The 25,367-nt window shown below is 39.4% G+C and overlaps 1 protein-coding gene across 7 annotated transcripts in view; it reads left to right on the top strand.

The window, feature by feature from the left end:
• The window catches only part of LOC119245848 (RNA polymerase II elongation factor ELL2-like), a 147,720-nt gene that overhangs the window by 98,018 nt on the left and 24,335 nt on the right, over positions 1-25,367 (top strand). For 4 of the 7 annotated variants that reach the window (XM_054695521.1, XM_054695523.1, XM_054695522.1 and 1 more), the window contains exon 6: positions 16,886-22,686. The exons of 2 other annotated variants lie outside the window; for them this stretch is intronic. In XM_054695521.1, the coding sequence (XP_054551496.1) occupies positions 16,886-18,776 (1,891 nt within the window). In that variant the 3' untranslated portion in view covers positions 18,777-22,686. Of the gene's footprint in view, positions 1-13,395; positions 13,478-16,885; positions 22,687-25,367 lie in introns of those variants that run through there. One more of the 7 variants, XM_037512869.2, reaches the window with a different exon arrangement.

The following is a 25,367-nucleotide window of genomic DNA, read 5'->3' as shown; positions in this document are numbered from 1 at the left end:
ATGGGAGAGACTTTTCCTTGATTTTGTCTACAAGCCATCCAATAGCCCTTATTCTCCCCCCAAAGTCACCCTAGAGAAGTTGCTCCTTAACCACTGTGAGGTCATTTCTCACTTTTGATTTGTGGCACTAAAAAAAAGGCAGCACTGTGAAGGAAGTAAACACTTTGTACAATATATTTTACTGAATTATCTTAATTTTTTTTTCATTTTCAAAACACATCACTTTATTTTCCTCACAAGGCACCTTCCTGGGGCTTCTAGGCACAGTAGTCAGGAAGTCAAACACTAAAGCTTTCTCCACAGCCATATGTTCCTTTGATGTTTGGATTGTTGAACACAAACTCACTGGATAAATTGTCTTCAACATAGTTCATTTCTGTTCCTAAAACTGTTAACTGTGCTTTCTTTTCAACGACACTCTGACTCCATCTTCAGATTCCATATATAATCATAATGTGGTCCATGTCAAGCTATATTGTCACAAAAGGCAGGATTTCCTTCTTTTATGGCTGAGTAAATTCCAGTGTGTGTGTGTGTGTGTGTGTGTGTGAGAGAGAGAGAGAGAGAGAGAGTATTGATGTATACACATTGTTTCCATATCTTGACTATTATAAATAACACTGCAATGAACATGTGGGTGTCTCTTTTTGAGTTAGTCTTTTTGTTTTGTTCATATAAATACTCAGAATGGAATTTCATTCTATTTTATTACATCTATAGGTGCATAGAGGCATCTCATAGTGATTTTAATTTGCATTTTTCAAATTGTCAGTGATAAAAATTTTAACACATTTGGCATCCCAAATGCCCCAAAATAGATAACTGGATCAAGAAGATGTGGTACATATACACAATGGAATATTACTCAGCAATCAAAAAAGATAAACTCATGCAATTTGCAGCAACATGGATGGAGCTGGAAGGGATCATGCTCAGCGAAATAAGCCAGAAAGAAAAAGAAAAATACCGGATGGTATCTGAATGACTTTTTTGGTGAATTATATGTTGAATGTTATTCACCAACTTTCTAATTGAATTAGTTTGTTTTCTCACTGTTAAGTTTATAGATTTTTTCAAAAATATATTAAATATATGCCCTTTGTTAGATATGTGATTTATAATGTTTTCTCCCAGCAAGTGAGTTGTTTTTGAACCTCTTAATAGGGTCTTTTTCAGAACAAAAGCTTTGCATTTGATGAAGTTCAATGAAGTTGAAATCACTAACTTTTTCTTTTATGAATTATGCCTTTGGTACCATGTCTGAGAATGAACTTTAGGTTATGAAGATGATAATTTCTTTTCTATAAGTTTTACAGTTTATTTTTTTATATTTAAATCTATTATATGGCCTGTCTTGCTGAATGTTCCTTATAGACTTTCGAAGAAGTTGTATTCTGCTATTGTTGGGTGGGGGTACTCAAGCATACGTCTTCATAAAGGAACCTTCTGAGATTGCACAGCATGAAGTGTCAATTCCTCGGCATGCCATTAAAGGCATGGGCCTCCTTTCACACTCCAGTCCACCTGGTTCTACTTCCACACCAGGTAACTGTCCTTTCATCATCAAAGCTCAGAGTATCCCTGTTACCTAGACTACCTTCCTTTCACTCTGACAGGTAGGCTAAAATCCCACCCAGACTTCAAGTTTTGGTGCAAATATACTATCCTCCATAATGCTTTCTTGGTTGTTTGGTAATGTAAATTTTATTTACAAATTTATATTCATTTTTCCATTCAATATGGAAACTCTTTCACTTACATGTAGAATAGAGAGAAACAAAATAGTCAAAACTAAATAAGAACAAACCCTAGAAATGTGACTATAGAATTGAGGCTGCCAGAAGGGGAAGAGGTATTGGCAGCAAAGCGGGGAAGGGGCCCAGTGGACTGTGGTGGAGGACAGGGTGCTTTGGAGGTGGGTGTGGTGCCGTAACAGACATCTGAAGAGGTGTGTGAACCCGCCTCTAAATCATACACTGTGGTGTAAACCAGGGATAACTCTATATAATATAATTTAAAAATGTAGAAAAATGGGTATATGTTAGTCATTTTGCTGTATTCTAGGAAAAATAAGCCTATGTTCCCTGATTCCATGGAACTCTTATTTTTATTTCAAAAATTTATTAACACTCTGCCCCGTTTCACAAGGATATTTAAGTGCTTACATAAATGCATTTACTATAAAGATATCAAAATAGTGGCATAAAGAGACTGTTTGATGCAAATAGAAGTAAAATTAAGTGAATGGATTGCAGGACTTCCTACAAATAAAAGGTTGTTTACAAATGTATGTGTTTTGCTATCATTTCGGAGTGGCTTAAGCCAGACAGATATGTTAACAGATAAAATTATAATGCACTCTGGTAAATGCTCTAATACAGCGCTATACACGGAAAGAAGGTGGTGGGGGTCAGTTACTGCCTGTGAAAAGAGGGGTGTGTTTCTGGTCACTGATGGTTACATGGTCATGTGCAAAGGGAAGGAGATGGGTAGTAACCTTAAAAGCAAAGGAGATAGCACACGTAATGGCACAGTTACAAAAAATAGGACGAATTTCAGTGGAGCATGATTATAGGGCACAGATAAAATGACTGGCATGGATGGAGTTAAATGAAAGATTTTTACTCCTGGCTGTTAGCCCTTTATACACCGGTATTCTGTCTGTAATTAGTATTCATATAAGCCATGTTGTAACTCCATGACAACATTAATAACACTCTCTTATATTTAATTGAAGACATGTTTTTCAGTCCTCACAAGACTATAGGCTCTTCCAAGGTAATGAACATTTCTCACTGATGTTTCTATGCCCCACAATTAAAAACCATAGGTTATGCAGAATCTGTCTGTATGCACTGGCTGAAGCAAGGCGATCTGTGGCCAGGCAGAATGAAAGGATTCCATGTTTTCCCTTCCCTTTGCTTATAAGCATTTCATTTTACTGCCTCTGGTGCAGGAATGCTGTCTGCCTGGTCTTGGGATGGTAGACAGTGGTAAGATAATAAGCATCTTCATCTGTGTCACAAAGTAACACGATCCTGGTAGTTGCTATGGTAGAGAAAGGTTTCCTGCTGCAGAGCTTGTTTTTGAAACTATTTTTACAGATGACTCAGAAACTGAAATTAAATATTTATAACCATTCATTGTATTGCAGAACTAAAAGGGTCCACATAGATCACCTAGAGGAACCACCCGATATTTTAGAATCTGAAACTGAGTCCAAGAGAGGTTTCAAAAATCCACCTGAGTTCACTCATTTAGAGATTGGGAGTTGGGAGCAAAACTAAGACTCCCAGCATTTTGTCCATTGCTTCTTACTTTCAATACAAAGACTTAAATTTCCTCTACTGGGAGGAGGTGGGGGCGGCAAGGAGTCATTGCCATTTAAGAAGTCACCAGTGACATCAAAATCCAAAAGAATACATTCTTTTCTAATTGGCTATCAAAGTAAATGATAAATATCTACAAACAGGGATTCATATCATATCAGAAAAATAAATGATCAAGCTTTTACTACCCCATGTAATGTTCCCTGGGTACTTACATGAGGATGATTTTGTATTAATCATTTCCCCTGTTCCAAAAATTTCAAGTACAAATTATGTATTTTTAATTTGTACTTTTGTTTCCTAAAAGATTCACTATATTGTAAGTGATGCCCTGCATGCAAGAAAACACAAGAATAACTTTCCTGATTCAAAATGAGAGGACTGAACTGGATAAAGACATTGTGGTAGGGGCCTCCCTGCTGGTGGGTTGAGCACAGCGCTGTGAAGCTGTCCACAGCCTCTGCAGCACGTGTTCGATTCCAGGCTGGCTGGGGAGATTCCCACATGGCGCAACAGACCTCTCCTGTCGTGCCCACTGCTCCCCTCAGCAGTGCTTTCGGTCTGTCAGCCTGTTATGCCCCCTACTCTGTCTCTGGTGGGTCCTCTCGCCCTCCCGCACCTCTGGCCTGTACCCCAGCTATTGTATAAATAGAAAGTGAATGTTTAAAAAAAAAAGAAATTGTGGTATATATACTCAGTACAAAAACAAGAAATAATGGTCTTTGTGGCAATATGGACAGAACTTGAGGTGATGAAACTCAGTGGAAAAAGTCAGAAAGTAAAAGGCAGTTACTGGATGGCTGTATTCACTTGCAGAATAATGAAAGAAATCAAACTGGGAAAACAATAGTGAGCACATGTGGTGACACGAAGACTGAGTGCTTCCCTTTTCAGTGTTTCAGTGTCCCCTCCTGTAGTCGTTCTTCAGTAGCAGGTGAAGTTTAGACCATTAACACTGGGATCTAAACTCTCCATTGCCATTTGGGGTATGTCAATTTCCAAAGTGCTAGTTCTCCTGTTCATTTTGCTGTATCCTTTGTGGGAATACTTTTAGGACCTCAGCAGCAGCAGCATCAGGGACTTCAGAGATCATACATGTAAACACTGATACACAAATACTGAAAATAAAGATTTGGATTAGAGTTTGAAGTCCACTTTTCAGCCAGGAGACAAGAGGGCCAAAATTAAAGCAAATGAATGGATCCCATCCCTAATCTAAAGAGCTAGAAAGATCAGCTATGGAGTTCTTTGCCAAAGTGTCCAATTTTTTGTTTCCATTGGGAATCTTTTACTAATATTAAGATCTTGGAGAAGGTTGCAAGGATGCAAGTTCTACAATCTTCTCCTAAAACAGCGCATGTCCTTCCTTTAAAAAAGCCAGTATCACTTTAGTGGCTTATAAAAATGTATTTAAGTTTCTCCTTGATTGGCATTGCTTAAAAAATAATGAACTGCAATTGACAGATATTTGTTCTGTTTTTCAACTTTATATTCCTACCAAATTCTTGAGTTTGTCAAATTAAAATATATTGCCACTGTTAGATTTGCCAACTTAGGGCAGTAAAAAAAAAAAAAAAAAAAGCCAGTATCATGCCTGAGGCAGGGCCATTTTGAACCTCCATGGCCCAGTGTGTTGATGGCATTGTCTAGCGCCCAACCTGTCAGATCCTGTCACTTTTTTTTTTAAAGATTGATTTTTATTTGTTTATACATACAAGAGCTAGGGTATAGGTCAGAGGTTCTGTGTGTGTGTGTGGTGGGGGTGGGGGGGTGAGAGGATGCACCAGAGAGTGTAGGGAACAGAACAGGCAGATCTACTGAAATCCACTGCCGAGGGGAGCAGCAGGTGAAACAGGAGAGGTCTGCTGTGCCATGTGGGTCCGTTCCATGTCCGGGGATCGAACTTATAATGCAGTGGCGGCCGATAGCTTAGCTTGATAGCAATGAGACTTAACCCCTGTGCCACCAGGGAGGCCCAAGATCCTCTCATTCGGGAAGAATGCACCTCAAAGAAATCCAGGATTAATTACCCGTCAGTGGTTAGGATTTGGGGTCACCTCTCTCCTTTTTGAATTAAAGGCCACTTTTTTTTTCTTTCTTTAAGTTGTATAAAGGTATCTTTTTCCTGTAGGGTAAGATGATGGCTCAAATTGAATCCTGGTTTATGTCATGGCCTCTCTGAAGGGAAGCATCATTTTAGCGAGTTAAGTTCCTATCTGCTTTCTAAGTCGCCAGCAGCCTTTTGGCCGAAATTCAATACAAGTCATATGAGGGACACACCTAATGATCTGTTATTGGCCAAAACACCTCCAGGTGCTGTCAAGCTGTTCTAGTCCTTTGATGCCACACAGCAGGACTCCTCTGGCTTCAATCAACAAAAAGTGTAGTGTTGAGATTATTAGGTAAATTCAAATCAAAAGAGTCATGCCTCTTACTTGTAAGATCTATGAACACAAGAAAGCCTCCAAATATATACCATCTGTTCCCAACTCTCTTTATTTCTATTTCTGTGAAAGTTGGGTAACAAAAGTTGTTCTCACGAAATGTCCTCATTCCTTATTTTCTAAGTATGATGTGAGGAAGATGTTGGATTTTCTGGATGGCTGGCTTGTTTTGTGTTTATCATCTAAAAGTCACTGAATGCCCAGGGAAACAACTGATTTCCTACCAGGAAGTAGTATTGGGAAGCTAGGTGGTAACTTAAGGGAAGAAGTACACAAATCCAATAGTCAGTTTGGTTGGATGCATTACCTAGTTCGTGTGTAAATGGTAACCGGGTAATGGACTCACACCAAAAAGTGCAAAAAAGATCACTAAGTAACATAGGTAAAAGTAGCCTTAATCCAGTAAAAGAGGGGCCTCCCCGGTGGCGCAGCGGTTGAGCGCTGGGTTTTGAAACTGCCTGCAGCCTATGCAGCGCTGGTTCGATCCCCGGCTGCTCCCCGGCCACTGGAGGAGGGTCCCCCATGGCGCGCAGACCTCTCCTGCCGCCCGCTGCTCCCCTCAGCAGTGTGCTTCGGTCCTTCTGCCTACTCTGCTCCCCGCTCTGGCTCTGGTAAATTCTCTCACCCTCCTGTGCTTCTGACTGTACCGTGTTTGTATGAATGAATGAATAAATAAATCTTTAAAAAAAAAATCCAGTAAAAGAGGACAGATGATAGCTAGGGAAATCACCCCCCCCCCAAAAAAAAAGACCAACTTCTTTTTTCCCCATCACGATCCCATGTACCCATTTGACCCTTTCTCCTCTGTATCATTTCCAATTTCTAGCTTAAGACAGAATGCGAACCTAACCTATTTGTATAAGACAGATTTGAGTTAGGCTACAAAAGAGTTTGTTCAACATTAAAAGATTTTCTAAACTTCTATAGAAATGGATTACGAGAAGGAGTTGAATGGATGATGTCACAGTTTAAGATTACATGATCTTTACAGGCCCCTTCACATAGACTTCGTATGGAGAACTTCTGGACTGTACCTGGAGCTGCAAAAGTGAATGATACTCATCTCTTTATAACAAACTGATTTCACCTTTCTATTTTAATAAGCACAAAACTTAGGACCACCATTGGAAAACAAAGATGAAGCCCTACTTTCTAATTGGCTTTCTCATTATTTCTTCCCAAAGTAAGATTTTAACACTGAATGATGATGTTCTCATAATGAATTCTCTTAGGACATTACATAGCCCATGAGAAAGTGCAAAGGGGGAAGACATTTTAACTTTCAATGCCTCATTTACAGAGTAGCCCTCCCTAATCGAATATTAATCTGCTCTTGTTCTATTAAGATACAAATCAGCCCAGCTATTGTTTCCAATATTTTAAGTTGTAATATTACTTACGAAAAATATTTTTGTATAAAGATGTGTAGGTATTGTGTAGATACCTCAAGTTAAAGTTAATGCATTTATGTATTAAAGGAAAGTGAGTAACAAAAAATAATAGTATCCTTAGTTATAACACAGATGACAATTGGCTTTGCTGTTAAGTGCCATTTTGTACTCCCCCCACCCCATGCTCTCTGTATTATACTAACCCACCTCCACATCACTGAGCTGCTCCTAAAAAGAGAACAGAGGGGTAAAGTAGGAAGATGAACAGGATCCTTGAGTCATTGCTTCCTCAGGGACACCGAGGATAGGCACCTGCAATCGGCAGCCACATCTGGAATGGAGCCGAGGACATGAGGACCAGTGTCTTAGCAAGGAGGAAAGGCAGAACCCCTCAGAAGGGGGGTTGGAGATTGAGAAAGAGTAAGTCGGGAATGGTGCCGGTTCCCTGGGAAGGATGCCTTGGTTCCCCCGCTAGTCTCCCGAGGGACGCCCATGGCGCAGCCGAGGTGGAGAGCACGGACTTCTGCTGAGAGTCGGGTCTGTTCAATTGACCAACAAGGGGCCCCCAGGTGTCCAGTGACGGGTTTCAGCAGTGCAGAGAGCCACTTTTCAGTCCCCCAGGCAAACTCTGGGCTCCCAGGACTGTCGTTGCACAACCTGGAGAGCCAGGGGTGGCCATGCATCCCTCCCCAACTACGCCAACTCGGGCCTGCGCCTAGTACAGCTAGAGTGCATGCAGGAAAGCGCAGGCACCACAGTGAGCTCAGTCTTCCCACGGGGATTTTTGTGCCTTCCGTGGGGAGTCACCTGAAGCCTAGGCCTGGAGCTGGCAGAGCTTCTGCATGCCCTGCTAGGGGGTTAGGGGGATTGCAGGTCCTCCCACCACACAAAGCACTCTCTGCAGGGGGCAACTCCACAGGCTTCAGGCATGCAGGGAAGTTCCACACCCTCCTCCTCTGGTCCTGCACTCTGAGTGTGTAGTCAAACCACCAATAAGCACAGTGAACACAGCCTGCAAATAGAGGGCATCCTGGTGGCTGGTGGCCAGTGTGGGGAGTCAAGAACACAAGTAGAAAGGGAGAATTACATTTCCTCTCCTACAAAAGGAAAGAGTAGAGAAAAAGGAATAAAGCCTGACATCGCAAACATCCTTTGCTTATATTGCACACAGTGATCTATGTGGTGCAACTGAATGGCATAAATTGCAAAACCTTGAGTTAATATTGCTAACGGGCAGAACTGTACAGTGGACCCATTATCAGGTTATTCCCTTTATTGTTCCTTCTGCCATCCATATTAGCAAATAAAGTGTTATTCCATTAATCAATTGTGATTAAAATTATCAAGTGTTTTTTTTGCACTAACTAAAATCTGTTATGTGAATTATGTCTATCCAGACAAGTAACACTGTATAAATATTATCAAGTAATTTGGCTAGAGTATTTTTAGGTGTTGAATTAAAAGCCAGACATTCAAAGTGAATTTAAGATTAAAAATAAAGCATATTTTCCAGGCAGTAATTCTTAATTTTGTAAATTTCTCATTTCTCATTTTAGGAGTTGAAGTCATTTCAGAGTTTTTATTTCAATTTTTGTCTTTGATCTTATTTACCACATAAATACATTGTCTAAAACTAGAAAATTCAGATTTTTAAATTTCTTTTAAGAATTTGTTTAAAACTTGATATATTATTTTTATAAATAAGCAACCTGATCTGTCACACCTTACAAATAAAGCAAAGAATGGGAGAAAATATTCCCAAATCTTTTATTTGATAGGGCACATGACTCTAGATAAAGAATTTTCTAACTCAGTAAAAATACCCAAGCGGAATACAGGCAAAGGATATGAATATACATTTTTTTCAAAGGAGACACACAAATGTCCAATAAACACATGAATAAATGCTCAACATATTGGCCATTGGGATAATACAAGTGAAAATCATATCACTTCATACCCACAGGATAACTTTAATTAAAATAACTGTTTGTGAGGATGTAGAAAAATCAAAACTACCTATAATGCCAACAAGAATGTAAAACAGTGCAGCTTCCATGGAAAACAGTTTGGTGACTCCTCAAAAATTTAAAAATGGGAGTTACTCTATGACCAAGCAATTTCACTTTCAGGTATATTCCCAAGAGAACACATTCACACAGAAACAAATTTGCCCCATTCAAGATACTTTGTTATGTAAGGTGACAAAATCACAGGTCCTAGGTATTAGGATATGGCTATCTTTGAAGAACCACCTCTATGCTGACCACAGTACACAATAAAATAATAATTTTCCTAGTATCTTGCTTTATAACAAAAAGTAGAAAGAACACAAAACATCAGAGTGAGTAATAGCCGAAGCTTCTACAATGCCAGCTGTGAAGACAGAAGATGGGGCCATGACCCCAGGAACTGGGCAGCCTCTAGAAGGTGGTAACCACTAATGGTTCCTCGTCCTGGTTTCTCTTTTCAGGATGTCACAGACATAGGATCATACATGGTTTCCAGAAAAAGGCAAATAATGTCATACCAAACTTTGAGAATAAGTGCTGTGGATAAATCATTGTCCATAGACTCTGTAAATGGAGTGGTAACTTTCAGAAAGTAATGCAACACTGATCAGCAAATAGAGAGCAATGCCAATGTACTAAATATATCTAATCTGTATTTTATATATTTTGCATTTCCAATACCTTTATTTCTGTGACTGAGATGATGTGAGAATGGTCTAATTCTAGTCTATAAACATGATTCACTTACCATTTATTGAAGAAGTCAATGTAAAAATGCTATCTGTGAGGTGACGTTAGTATTTCTGCTTTATAAATGTGGAAGTTTTAGTTCAGGGTATATAATTTCATTATACAGACTGATGTCAAAATTTAAGTCAGGTCTTCCTGAATTAGATATCTGGGATCTTTCTGCTATATTATGCTTTCCTCCCATAATATAAATATTCACTCTTGGAAATAGTGGAGAGATAATAATAGAATAATAGAATTCAATAAGTAAATTGTAAGCAAATATAAATACATTTCTATGCTACTTTATATAAAGTATTGAATTATATGTTTTCCGTCAAAGAGCTCTTTCATGATTGTTACTTAAAATTTCTCTGATTCATATCTAGTTCAGTTGGAAATCTGAGGCTTCTAACAACTGTCATTTGATTTAACCAGTCACAAATTAGCTAAGTCAAAATCAATTAATTTTTGTCAGTGTCTTTAATCTTCCCAGTGTCTCCTAATTAATCTCCTTGTCATTTGTTTAGATTATGGAAATTGCTTGTGGAATTATGTTTGTGATCTCTCCCAACAGAGAATTTCATCAAAGAATTGCATTTGAAAGAAATTATTTACATCATTTAGAGACATATTAGGTTCAACTTTCCCATGATTCCAGTTCATATCTGAAAAATTACGGCCATATCCTTCTGATACTGGCAGAATTGGACATGGTGTAAATGTTTATTTGACCCAATGTTTTGTGATTACGATGACCCCAGACATAGCAAAGTGGGTATTACTACACTTCACTGCTCATGGGTGCAAACAGGTGTGTGTATCACAGCAACTAAATCATTCATGCGACTGGGCTTGAAACAAAGGGTGAGGAGTTGGGAATATTGACTGAAATGATCTCCTTCCATGCTGAATGCTCTGAACCAACTACAAACTCGAGTTCCTCATCTTAATTTTACGACTTTACCTTTCTTCTCTATCTGGTGGGTTGTCCGTTCCATGCCCTAAATGTGGACATTGGTATAATGGAAAAAACACTAGGGAAGGAGTAGGTTGACCCAAGATCTGGCAGACATTGTACCCTAGGTATGTCTTTTCTTCTTTCTTGGCCTCAGTTTCTTTTAGCTGTGAAATGAAGAGGTTGGGTAAAGTGAATTGAACTCCTTTCAAATTCTCTCTCTGTGAGTATAGGACAGCAGATGACTTGTGGCATAATATTCACCTACAAAACCAATCAAACTAGGAACTTAAGAGTGATTCTGAGTAATTGTTCTCTTTTAATAACCCCATCAGACTTTTGTGGTCTAGTTTATCCTTAAGGTAAGAGACATACCCTGATTCTTTGAGGTTGCTCTTAGAATGTTCCATACAATATGTTCCAGCTAACTGCATCTAAAACCCCACCAACATGAGCAATCAGTTCAATGGGTGGAAATTTCAGTTTGACTTCAATTTTAAAATATGGCTACTCTTCAAAATTATCTGGATGAAGTTAAACCTCTTTAATAGCTCTATTACCCTGGTAAAGATGTAATATCTGAAAAATATATGTATTTATGTTCATTCTCAATGGAGAGCAAAACTACTTAGGCAGAAATTAAAAAATGATCACTGCCATTGAGGAGATCAGAAGAAGGCAGGAGTATGGCTACTATCTCAGGTTCTGGGGGTGAGGGGCAGGGAGGAGTTCTTGATATTGGAGTTTTGTCACTCTCTTCTTAACCAGACAGAAAGGTACAACATGTCTTTGGGAGGATCAAGACTTCAGGATTAAATACAAAGGAATTTCAGGGATGTTGGAAGGAGGGAATGAATCTTCTCTTGAAATCTTTACACAAGGGAAATTCTGAATTAATCATACTCCACTTGCTATTTTAATGAGGACATTTCCAGTTGATTTTGTGGATTTACAGTCTATTTCATTTTATTCTGAGAACAAACAAAACACAGGAAGTACTGCTGCAGATTATGGGAAAATTTGAAAGAAGAAATTTAAATGTCAAAGAGATTATTAAAAAAGGCTATGAAGTCCAGAGTCAAAAAGTTAGCAGCACCACGAAGTCACTTGATGAATAAGGTATATCTGTTCTCAGTGCAGACAGATTCATAGCAGCGTGGACTGGAAGCCAGAGAATAATATGTGCAAGTCTGTGCTTTCAAATTTTAGTGGAAATATTGCCTGTCAAAGTCATTAAATGTCATTAGCATAATCTGTAGTGTCATGGCAGTTACTGGCATATGTGTACCCACAGAATTGTGACTGTTGCCCATTTGTGCTTATGGGCTACAACTTGGGGTGATATAAAATATAAAAGCCATACTCTTCCTTCAAAGAGTTTAAAATCTAATGATAATAGTGAAAGGAACTGGGTGTAGGTTTAATTCTCTGAAAGAAAATAGTGCTACAATGCTGTCTCACAGGGAAAAGTGACTTGTTTCTGAGTGTCAGTGGACATTTGCTCTGTTGCAAGACACTGAATCTGTGGCCCACTGAGTGTTCTCTGACTTCCCGTTCCGACTGGCCAGTGTGGTTACTCATAGATCAGATGCAGAGAGAAAAGAGAGCTGTTCATTCCTCTAGCTCCATTGCTGTGTGGCCCTCTCAGCCTGGTTTTGCCCCTTCCCCATCTGTCACTGCATTTGTGCTTCCCACGCTTACTACATAATTCTTTCCTGCACACATGCACGCGTACACACACACATACATGGAGCCAGAGGAAGAGATACATGTGTGTGTATGTATGAATGTATATTTCAAAGAAAAGGCTGATCAGGAAAGGAGAAGACGCAAGCAGGCAGAGGGAGGCCATGCTTACCATACGATTCTCTCCTTCCTTACCGCCAGGCTTGGGGACATGCAGTCTCTTGATGTTTCCCTATAAGTGTCCACATTTTTGGAAGTAATGTCTTAGCTAAGTCATCCTTTAATTGTCCTTGTTTGGATTTGCCATCTGTTTCTTGCTGGGTCTCTGACTGAAGGACACACTATTAAGGGTATTTAAAATTGGAATTAGGAGGAGAAGGAGGAGCTTCATCAGCAGAGACAGTTGTGTGTGGAGGCATAAGAAAGGGATTGGTAGAAAGAACACTGCAAGCATGGGGCCAGCATACACGAAGTCTCCAAGGTGGCAACGAGACTAGTGTGTTTTAGGGATCAAATAAAGCTCAGTCATGGTTGAAGGCCCTAGGGGAAAAGAGTGATCAAATGTCAGAGTAGACCAGTGAGCAGTTCGCTGGTATGAGGTTATAACGAGATGGTTTGTACCACCCAAGAAGAATAATGAATGTGAATGAATGATTGATTGTTCTCATGATATCACTGGAAAGCAAGAAAACAAATGTTTTTACTTCCTAACCCTGAGGTATGAAGTGTCAGAGAAAACAAGTCGCTTTTGAAAGGGTTGTAGATAAAGTAATATTCTTGGGGAGTTTCACTTTAAGGTGGAAGGTGGACAGTGTCAGAAGGGATTGTGATGTCATAGATCTAAGATTGTGAATGTGGGTAATTACAAGGACAGGCAATTCAGGGCAGTGAGGAGGCACATGAGCAGATGACCAGGACCAATGGATAGGTGAGGCCCCCAAGAGCTTTAATACCTGGCAAAGGTTATTTGAATCAGATTGAATTGGTTACTGTTGTGTTTTATTACATAGCCAACGAACAGGCCACGGAATGGCTGTCAGATATCCGAGGACACTTGGGATAAAGGGGCAGGCTGGCTCCTGATCTAGCTCGGTGGATTGGTCAGAGTTTGGGGTTTGGAAGTCTCATTCGCTAGATTTGAGTGATCAGAGTGGTAAAGGCGTGATCACCCTTTCTACCTTGATTACTGATGGTCTTTTACACCATCTATGAACCCCTGGGACTGTATCTCAGATTTCTGCTCACATTCACTCACTTGCTATGTCTCCTTGTACTAGTTCCTCACTCTGAATTATTGGGGTTTATATAATACCAGGTAGGGGTGATAGTCACCTTAGTGAAGCTCTTAGATCTTCTCACAGCTGACTTTTAGAATAGTTATGGCAGATTTCAGCCAAAACTCCTGTTCATCTTCAGTGTAATCATACTAAATTCATATAGTCATCTGTTAGCATTAGGCGTCCTTACAATATTCCTTTTTCTGTTCAGAAATCATGAAATCTCTCTTCAAATTGTTCAAGCCTTCTGCCTATTAATATAGTTCTACACTTCAGTCCTAATGTGTCCCCTTCCAGTTTCCTGCTAAGGCACATATTTTGCTATTTCCGCTGGGAATACAACTATTTGGAAATTCTTTATTATTCTTGAGAGGGTACAGAGTTAAACATACTAAAGGATATACTTCTTTCTGTGTCTAACAGAGGTCTCCAGGAAGATTCAAAGCATTTGTGCATACATTAGAACATAATATTGCTGAATATACTTCAGTGCTTCCTTGGTTTTTCAAAGTATTTTGCATCCTCTGTAACCATGATTTCACTCTGAGATACAAATATACTGTGAAGTTTAGAGGAACATGAAAAAAGTCTAGAACAGAAAATCTCTCTGACATTAACAGACTAAACATAACCCCTTGATGTGATGGTAACATATCTTTGCTGAGAGAAAGGCCAAGGTGTTATTATTATTCATGCTTCCTACAAATATTTAGAGCATGCCCTCTGCTATACACCTGCCACTTCTAGAGTGTGTTTACTGGGGACAAGAAGCAAGGGTGAAATTTGAGTAGACGGTACTTGTCATGTATGTAGCGTTTCATCACAGAGATGAACACATAAGTAATTATGATGCCCCATGTCCTAAGTATTTTTCATAGAGGCAATGCAGACTGCTCTGGAATTACAATCAGGGGAAGGATTTGTTTTGACTAGAGGCAATCTTATGTATGATGCAATTCTTGAGCTGGGTTTCTAAGGCTGAGTAGAAATTGAACTGGCTGAACCAAACATGAATGAGATTTAGAAGTAGAGAGCACTGACACGTTCATTAAGTCAACACACATGATTGAGTGCTTACTGTGTATGCCAGGCACTGTGCTAGGAACAGGAAATGTACAGTACAAAAGACTTGCAGAATCCAAGCCTTCATTAAGTTCATATTCTTGCGAGTGTGACTTACATTAAACAAACATGTGATATAATTTTAGTAGTAAATATTCTTTAGGCTAAGCTGTAAGCAGGATAAAAAGGGTCTTTTATACCAAACCAAGCAGTTAAATTTTTTCTGCTTTTTCTGCATGCTTTGAGATATAATTGATATACGACACTGTGTAAGTTTAAGGTGTACAACGTGTTGATTTGATATATTGCAAAATAATTACCACCATAGCATTAGCTAATCCTGTATCACGTTACTAATTGCCTTTTTCGGTGATGAGACCATTTAACACATACTCAGAAAATTTCAGTTATATAATACAGTATTATTAAATATAATTACTGTACATTAGATCCCAAGAATGTGTTCATCTTATAACTGGAAGTTTGTAGTCTTTAAAAACCCCCCTTTGCCCCTAACTCCTCAGTTCCCAGTACCCACTATGCTACTTTCTCAGATGTGAGGTAGTGCCACTGTGGCATTTGACTTGCATTTCCCTGACGATTACTGTTAAGCATATTTCCATTTATTTCATCCCTTAAGTGATAGGAAGCATCGCTTGTTGTAAAGCACAATTGGAATCATTGTTGATAACTTAGAAAATGCTTTAGAACAAAAAAAGACTGGAGGCAAGAAACTAACCTAGGAAGAGTACAGTGTAATACCTGGGATGTTATTGACTTAATATAGGACAATCGCTGTGGTGTGGGAGAGCAAAGGGTTGGTTTAATATGTTATGAAGAAAAACTTGACAAGAATTGTAGGCATCATCACGTACCAAACTGAGTTAAAATCAGTCTACACGAAGGGGCCTCCCTGGTGGCACAAGAGGCTAAGTCTCAACACTATGAAGCTATGAGCAGCCACTGTAGCTTGAGTTTGATCCCCAGCCAGGGAGGTGACCCACATGGCATAGCGGACCTCTCCTGTCTCCCCGCTGCTCCCCTCAGCAGTGTATTTCAGTCGGTCCGCCTGTTCTGTTCCCCACTCTGTCTCTGGTGAGTCCTCTCACCCCCTGCACCTCTGGCCTGAACCCCAGTTCTTATATGCATAAATATTTTTTTAAAAATCAATCTACACAATTAATGGAGGGAGAAAAGGATTATAGGCATCAAGAGAGCAAAATTTTTGATTCTGTTTTGCTCATTACAGCATCTCCAAGTATCTAGACACTGTCTGCACATAACAGGTATCTACTGCATGACTGAGAAAGTTGGTGGCTGACTAGATATTTTAGAGGGAAATTAATGAAAAATATGTGAGGAAGAAGATTCTGCTGAGATTTCCAGTTTGTGTGACAAGGTGGAAAGTGGTACCATCATTTAAAGTAGTTTTCTGAGAATAGGATTGACTGGGACTGCCAGGAGAAAAGGTGAGCGAGTTGGGCCTTCTATTTTTTGGTCTTTTCATAGTCTGTGTACTCTCTGTAATTAAATTGCATACCCCTAGTATAGTCTGCTGCACGATTTTTTTCAGCAGTGGCAATTTTACCTAGGCAATCCTGTGATTTGCTGAGCATCCTCTGAAGCGGGAGGGCAAAACGGCAGAATGACACTCCTAAGTGGCAGCAAAGGAGGTGGAAATTGCTTCCATTCATTAGCAATGGGTAGAAAGTCAAGACAGAGAAACCAGAAACTTTGAAATGTTGGCTTCTACATGCCATTAGCACAAAATAATATGTTTCAATATCAAAGGAGAGAGAGGCCAGCATTTCCCCTTTGGGGTTAGCAGTTCCTCCCGAAGAAAAGCTAAACCTCTACTGTCCACGGTTCTGTCTCCATCAGGCAAGGCCTTTGTGCCCTTGGGACAAAACCTGTTAGAATTAGTTTTACAAAAGGCAAGGCCAATCCCGGTTCTGGTTCTGTCTCAAGTCTCACAGTTTAAACTTTGATCTTTACAGATACGACCCCACGGCAGCCTTCGAGGCGGTGGGCGGAATGATGTACCAGGATGGAGAGCTGCCGTTGGAGGAGCTGTACTGGGCAGAGCCAAGGCTGGGCAGCACTGAATCTGAGCTCTCCATGCAGCTCACCGGTGCTGCCCTGCAGCCACCGGACTATTACCAATACCAGGAAAACATAGTCAGTCCTCACACTTCCCTGCAGTTTCAAGGGTTCCCAGGGCTTACTGACCCCCCCTTGGACAATTCACCCAGTTCCATGTTCAATATTAACTTTCAGTGGCCAGGTATGAGTGGAGAATACTATCCAGGCCATAGCCAACAAAGCATCTCCAGCGACAGTACCTCCCAGGACAGCAGTCTGCACTTCATGCTAGATAACACCATAGCGTGCCAGCCAAGCAGTTCTTACCCCATGGCACAGGCAGGGAAGGCCCAGGGAAGGGAGGAATCCGGCAACACAGAGAAAATGATTCAAAAACCACGTGCAGGGATAAGGGTGCCAATTCGGAAAGCAGCTCAAACCACTCCTGATCCCGTGCCAGAGAGGAAAAGAACAGCGCCCATTAACCCGGCCTACACAATTCGAAAATCTAGGGTTGCCAACACTGTGCACCAGCGCTCGTATAGGGACAGGGTGATTCACTTGTTGGCTTTGAAGAACTATAAGAAACATGAACTGCTCATTCGACTTCAGAAAGATGGCATTCCCTCCCATGACAAGAATTCCCTTGCAACAATTCTATACCAAGTAGCTGATTTCAATCCTAATGACAGTTCCTATAGCTTAAAGGATGATGTTTTTAAAGAGCTCCAAAGGGACTGGCCTGGTTACAGCGAGCTAGACAGGCAGTCGCTGGAGATGGTGCTGTCCAGAAAAGGCACTGGCACCGATGCCCCATCATCTCTTTTCGGTTGCAGTATAGACAACACAGTCAGTCTTTCCCAGGCCCAACTTTACGAGTCACCTTCAAGGAGAAAAAAAATTAGAATATCTCACCTGGCAACGACAGACCAGTCAATGTGGCGAGGCACTTTGAATAAGAGCAGTGAAAGACCTGCTTTGAGTCTCTCGCCACCCTCTGTAGCTACTACCAGTCCCTCTCCGCCGCAGCCTGCAGCTGCCCCTCCCACAGCTCACTCTCCTCGGCCTGCAGTACCTCCTCACCGAGGTTGTCCTCGCACAACAGAAGGACCCAGGATTCAAGATTCATGTGGTGAGACTATTAGTCACAAAAGGAGAATCTTCAAGCCCCAGAGGTGTAACTGTTCTGACATGGAGCCAGCAGTCCCTCTTGCGCATCCAACAAAGCATTCCAAGGTCAGGGGGAGAAGAGGGGCCATTTCCGAGAAGAAGCGCAAAGGTAAATTTGCTGAAGACCAAGGAAAGGGCCGAAAGCACAATCCTGAGAGGGTGCAGAAACGGAAGACACATCCTGTGAAAGAAAGTCAAGGTGCAAAGTCGAGCAGCCATGAGGAAGTCAAGGGCGTCTCCCTCGGCTCTGAGCGGCCCGCGCTGTCCGAGGATTACCTGGCTGACTATGTCTTGGTCGTCAACTCTGTGCAGCGGCGGCGCTACGAGCAAGACTTCAAAGTCGACTTCGATGAGTACCAGGCCTTGTATGCCAAGATGCTCACTTTATCGGAAGTGTTTATCAAGCTGGATTCAGAAAGGAAGCAGCTTTCACCAGATTCAAAAGAATTTCAGGATATTAATAAAAAAATCACCCTAGAGTATGAGAAGATGAAGAAGGCCAACCCCAATTACAATGCAGAAAAACACAGATGCAAGTATCTTTACAACAAGCTGGTTCACATTAAAAAATTAGTAACTGACTATGACCAGCAACAAGCACAATGTGACACTAGAACAGGGGTACGGCCAGAATAAATATCCGTTTTATCAAAATGCTAAATTACATGCTGTCAATTTTTAAGCCATGGAGACTTAGTAGTTGAAAAATTCAGTATTCCTGTTTTCATTTCTGTCCTTTTGTGTTCCTATTTATTTTATCTTTTTGGTATTTATTAACTGCTCTTTGTTAACTTTTATTTTCATGTTTATATTTAGTTGATTTTATTTAGTTCATTTTTATGCTTATTGTTTCCTTTTCATTCCATTTTACCTAGCTTTCTACTTTGAAGCTACTTTATTTGACCCTTCTCATCACCCAAATTTGTGTTTTCATTCCTTTTAAAATCAATGTCTTTGAATCAAAATTTTATACACTTATAGAACAAAAACCTATGACTAATGAGAATGGCTACAGTAAACGTAACCTTTTTTTAACCTTTAAATCAAACTCATCCTTAAATTATAGAAATCTTTACAAACACCACATATTTTAGTCTCATTAAGTTTGTTTGCTGACCTTGATTGAAACTGTTACTTGTGTTTGTCATTGGGAACACAAGTTCTGTGGTCAAACACGCAAAAGCTTTTGATCAGTTCAAATTGAATTCTTTCCAAAGTACTGCCATTTCAAACAGGAAGCATTATGTTTACATATCTAAGTTTTTAAAAGTTTTCCAAAATTTGGATATTGTCCTTAATAAATATTTATCTTCACTACCCAAAAGAAAATTGGTGCATACACAAGAACCGTAATTATCTATGATAGGAATCCTAATAATAAAAGGAGCACTTGTGAACTCACTAACCAACTTAGGGACCAGAAAACTCCCCCCACACCACTGACCTTATCTTTGTTATCCTCTCGATTAAGCTGAAATCTGGCCTTCCCACCATGGCTAAACACCTCGCCAAATTTACTTTTTAGCTTTTTCTTGCTTTTCTGTAATACTATGACTGTATTTATAAGCATCCTTAAAATGGTATATTCAATTTTTTTATCTTTATGATAAAGATGCCATACTACATGTAGTTATATTTTTAAAATATTTTTAATTTTTATCAAGGTAACATTGGTTTACATTGCTGTTTGTATTTTGGAAGTATGGGATTCCCCGCTTCCAGGGCTGTTACCATAAGGTCCCTACCACCATCTTGTTTCAGTCAACCCAGTGCTTCTAGGATTTACTAATGCTGACATATAAAGTTGTAGCTTATCCATGTCCTTGCTTATAAGGTGGGTCATCAGGACTTCAGCATCATTATCCCTTCCCTTCTTATTGAAGATTGGGTTGTTTCTCCAATTCATTTTCTTGTTCTTAAATGTTACTGTGAACATTTTTTACACAGTTATCTCTTACTTTCATCTGAGCTCAGGTTTTTATTTTCTCTGTATTTTAAACCCCATGGGAGTTTATTATTGTTTTTGTAGGGTCAGTCTTCAGACATATGTATTTTCCATTGATTTAAAGATTTCTGTCCACCTTATTTCTGATGGAGATTATTTTTCTTGAAAAACTCCCTGCTATGTGGGTCTGCTAACAATGAATCTGCTCAGTTTTTTAGTGTGCATGTTCTGAATTGATTTTTACTTTTGAAAGGTATGTTAACTTAGGTATAGAATTCTAACTTGGTGTCTATTTTCATTGGCAGTATAAAAAAATTCTCCTTTTTTGGCTTTTTCATTCTTGTTGAGGGTTTAGCTCTGATGTTCTTATCCCTCCTTATCTGGCCATATGTCATTTGTTATGTATGTTTTACATTTTTCTTCTTGTGTTTAGTTTCTAGCAGTGTCATTCAGAGATATCTAGTTATGATTTTTGTTATTTACTCTGCTTGGGGTTCAGAGCACTTCTTGAAACTTGGATTGATACAATTCTTTAGGCTTGGAAAATTCTCCAGTATTCTGTCAATATTGCTTTATCCCATGCTTTCTAATTTTCTTTTCATTTTCCTTATGTCCTTGTGATCATTTCTGTCATGTTTATCATCTTTTCCCCTTTCCATGTTTCATTCTATTGTTGTCTAATAACCTACCTCCTAGCTGTCTTATTTTCCTTTAGGATGAATTCCATATTTGGTCAGAGGCAAGTATTTTCTTTGTAATTAATATTCTAATAACTCTTATTAGAGGTATTTACACTTAAAATGGCAGTTAGAGATGGTGGGGTAAAAAAAAAATCCCAAAATCATCATCATCACCTCCAACAGAAAATGTCCATAGGTAATGGTTACACTAAAATAGTATTTACAAACTCAGGATGGTTACTGGCTTTATTTGTATTTCATAAATATTTTTTGAAATGAAAGGCTAATCAATCTGAAATCAATAAAATAAAATTTAGGGCCTCCCTGGTAGCCCAAGGGGTTAAGTCTCAGCACTATGAAGCTATCGGCAGCCACTACAGCACAAGTTCGATCCCTGGCCAGGGAACTGACCCACAGGGCACAGCAGACCTCTCCTCTCTCCCTGCTGCTTCCCTCAGTAGTGTATTTCAGTAGATCTGCCTGTTCTGCTCCCCACTCTGTCTCTGGTGAATCTTCTCACCCCCCTGTTCTTGTATGCATAAATGAATTAATCTTTAATCAAATCAAATCAAATCTAGTAGTTTAGTACATATATGAAGAAGTGTTAGATTAGACATGGGAAAATTGATGTAATTTTACCTGTTTTATGGAATATTTTTGTTTTAGTCATAAATTCATTCTCTTTCATGTTACTTTTTAACTCAATTTATTCTTTCAATGCTAGATATTAAAGAGAAGAGATCATCAATATGGACTTTGGATGTAAGCAGTTACACCAGCCTTAGAAAATATATTTTCTGTGCCTTTGGCTATTATATGGAAATAATAGTCTTCAACTCACAGTTATTTTGAGTATTTAGCAAGAATCTTCCATACAGGTAGCTGGCTAGTTTTCTGTATTAGCACTTAGAGTGTAATGGACACTTACTGAACTGCCATCATTATTATATTTATCTGTCATCGTATGACAGTGCCACAATCCCAGAAACTCACAATGTCATTTATTGTTTCACAATTTCTGTGGATCACTAATCCTGGCATTGTTTGGCTGGGGTTTCTCATGAGGCTGCAATCAAGACGTTGGCCAGGGCTAGAGCCTCACCTGCGGCCCAATGGGGAAGAATACCCTTCTAAGCTCACTTACGGTGGTGCTGTCAAGATTTGGTCAATTCCTTTTGGGGCTTTAGACTGGAGCCTCAGTTGCTTCCAAGATGTCAACTGGATACAAACTTCAGTTCCTTGCCATGTAGGCAGCCATGACACAGCAGCTAGCAAGGGAGAGTTTGCTAGCAAGATGGAAATTATAATCTAATATAACATAGCCATGAAATTAACATCCGATCACCTCTGCCTTACTCTGTTGGTTAGAAGCAAGTCACAAATTCCACCGAAGAGGGAAAGGGTTGCACAAGGACATGAATATCAGGGGGAGGGACACTGGGGGCAGAGTCTGTCTGCCGCAACTATCAGCTTTAAGGAGCTCAGAAATCATTCTTTTCCGATAGTCACATTTGAGTTACCCATAGTTCATTAGAACTTTCTGTCAACATTGCATGGGAAAAAAAAAAGGTTTGTTTTCTTGTGCAAAAATGAAAAATGATGTAAAAAATATATAAAATTAAAAAAAATAAAAGAAGAAATAGTAGAAATCCAAGTTTTTAATGAGAAATATATTGTTAAATAAACTAGAATACTTGATTTAAAAAAAAAGGTTTGTTTTCTTATAAAATATGTCTGGATAACACATGCTCTAATATGAATTTGCACAAAGTCAATGTCCAGCAAAAGATGTCAAAAAGTAGGAGATGGTCCTCCCGCCTGCTGCTCCCCTCAGCAGTGTACTTCGTCACTCTGCCTGTTCTGCTCCCTGCTCTGGCTCTGGTGAATTCTCTCACCCTCCTGTGCTTCTGACTGTACCCAGTACTTGTATAAATAAATAAATCTTTTTGTTAAAAAAAGTAGGAGATGGTCTTTGAAAAAGCAAACATTTTGAGTTAATGTTCTTTTTAAAATCACTATATAGAGATATTATTAAATTCTTCATTAGCATATACTTGGTTAGAACTGGCCTTCAATTTTGAATGAAAATAGTTTCATTTACTGATTGAGTCCATGAAAAACAGTATCTTTCTGAATCACTTTCTTTCATTTAAGTCACCTGAATTCCTCTGGGCTACATGTTTATTAGCATTTATATTTGACCTTAAAATGATCTTTTTAAATTGTTTATTGTTAATTTTTCATTATGGAATATTTCAATATATACAAAATAAATTAATACATAAAGGCCATATAGTCACCTAGCTTTACTACTTATCCTTTCAGGACAAATATTCTTTCACCTATATCCCTATCCACAGATCCCCCCAAATACCCTTGATTGTTTTGAAATAAATCAGATAGCTCAGGACATCCTTTCCCCCTGACAATAATATCATTTCCTCAGTATATATTTCACTCTGTATTTCTAAATAATGAATTTTTAAAGACATAACACTATTTTATCACAACTAAAAATAAAGAGTTCCTTATAAATCTCCAGTTTTGTCACCCCTCAATTGTCTCCTAACAGTTACTGTACAGTTTGTTAGTATCAGGACCCATTGGACTGGAACTGATGGTGATGTGTCTTTGGTACTGTATTTCAGGGGTAGCTACAACTGGTCAGGAAAGTCCAGTCAGGAGGGACTGGTTGAGCTTGTCAGTGTTGAACAATACTGTAGGTTTCATTAGCTAAAAGATTGGGAAGCCAACAAATGCCTACATGGGTAGCTATTGACTGAATTATTGAATGAATAGAGGTGGAGTCTTCGTGTCCGGTAAAAAAATGTATTGAGTGCCAGGCAGTAGGCTGGATCCTTGAGACAACTGGTCAATAATTTGGTTCCTGCTTTCAGGGAGATTTCATCAAGTTAAGAGGTGATTACGTACATACCGCTATGACAGCGCAGGATGGGCGGCCGATGAGTCTTGGGACAAAAGTGAGAATGGTCCTCTAAGAACACACTTCCAGGAGCATATGGCAAGCACTACCATACTTTTCTGACTTAATCCTCACCTCAGCACTGTGAGACACATATTAAGACTATTTACAGAAGAGGAAAACATGGCTTGTGGAATTGCAGCAAAGCTGTGGGACTAGGCAAGGAGATTTGAGATTAAAACCCAGTTCTGTCTACCATACAATGTCTATGTGAGGAAGTTCAAGTATGCATGACATAGACTCCAAATGAGTAGATGATCAAAACAGGTAGGCACAGTCTCATTGCTTTCTGTAGCACTGTGGCAGGAGGCGAGGCTTTGAATTCATCACTGGCATTGAGTCCTGGCTCACACTGTCTGTGTAACTTGAGAGAAGTTATGGGTCATTGTGGAGACGAGTTTCCTGACTATATGTTTGTAATAGCAACACCTCATAGGGTTATTGAGCCTGGTGCAAGGTAAGCACACATTAAGAGATGATGATACGATTGTTTTCCCAGTTAAATGTGGGCAACAAAAGTGGGAGCAGGATTGACTTCAGAGTCATCTGTAAACAATGAATATTTTTGTTGACTTGGAGTCTGTAGAGAAGTACTTGAGTAAGCAGCATGGAGACAACATCAAATGGACTGTCTGATGAAAGCAGGTACATGAGGGCTTTACGGCCAATATAAATGTGTGGAGGGAGGCTTCCCCTCGGCTATACAGATAAAATAATCAAAACATGTTCATGACCAGAACCAAAGCAAAGCATACCAGACATTTTCTAAGCATCAAATCGCCTCTTAGAACCAGTATGATAAGGTTGACAGTCCAGCTGATTGGTGACTCAAGGCACCAGCATTCTATTTTCCTTAGATGAGTTTTCTTCAAGTGATGTATTTACCAGGGAAGTGTGGACTGACAATACAATGATGAACACATTTGACAGAAGAGCTAGCAGAGATACATTATCTGTGTCAGAGGCATGAAGTATGGAACTTTAACAGTAGTGGTAGATGGAGGTGTGCGGTAAGAGAAAGTAATTGCTAGGGAGATGACATTGGGTAAGGAGCCAATGACTTGTCCGATGTTAAGGAAGGCACAGATATTTAGGGTATATGAGGAAAACAGAAGCCAGCAGAAAGGCCAGAGAAGGAGAATGAAATTTCAGTGACAGGTGGGAAGGTAATGTGGGGAAGCCAAAATACCAAAGTTCAGCTTCCCACAGAGCAGCATGAAGATGCATAACTTGGGGATTCCATAAACCTATGTTAGGATCCCTGAGCCCTCTCCAACAAATCGAAAACACACACTGATTTCAATTCCAGAGACTTTTGGTTGTTTACTTAATGAAAAAGTCATGGAATATCTGTCTTTCACATGAAATACTCAGGAATTAATTGACAATAAATGGTTATTCTTAGGTGGACTAGATCCTTATGCAGTAAGAATCTGGAATGTTCTATGACATTATCACCTCCATTTCAAGGCTATAAACATAAGGAATCTTTAACTATTAATCTTTCCCCTGATAGATAAGTGTTTTTCATAGTAGATTATTTTGATGACCAAAATGAAATTTATTTAATGTCTAGAACATTCATGCTGTTTTTATTTTTACATAATGATAATCAATTG

Source organism: Talpa occidentalis, unplaced genomic scaffold (genome assembly GCF_014898055.3).
Source record: "Talpa occidentalis isolate TD23 unplaced genomic scaffold, MPIMG_talOcc4v2.1 talOcc4.15, whole genome shotgun sequence".
NCBI lineage: Eukaryota > Metazoa > Chordata > Mammalia > Eulipotyphla > Talpidae > Talpa > Talpa occidentalis.
The sequence above is the reverse complement of the archived record's forward strand: the minus strand, read 5'-3'. Positions and strand labels throughout refer to the sequence as shown.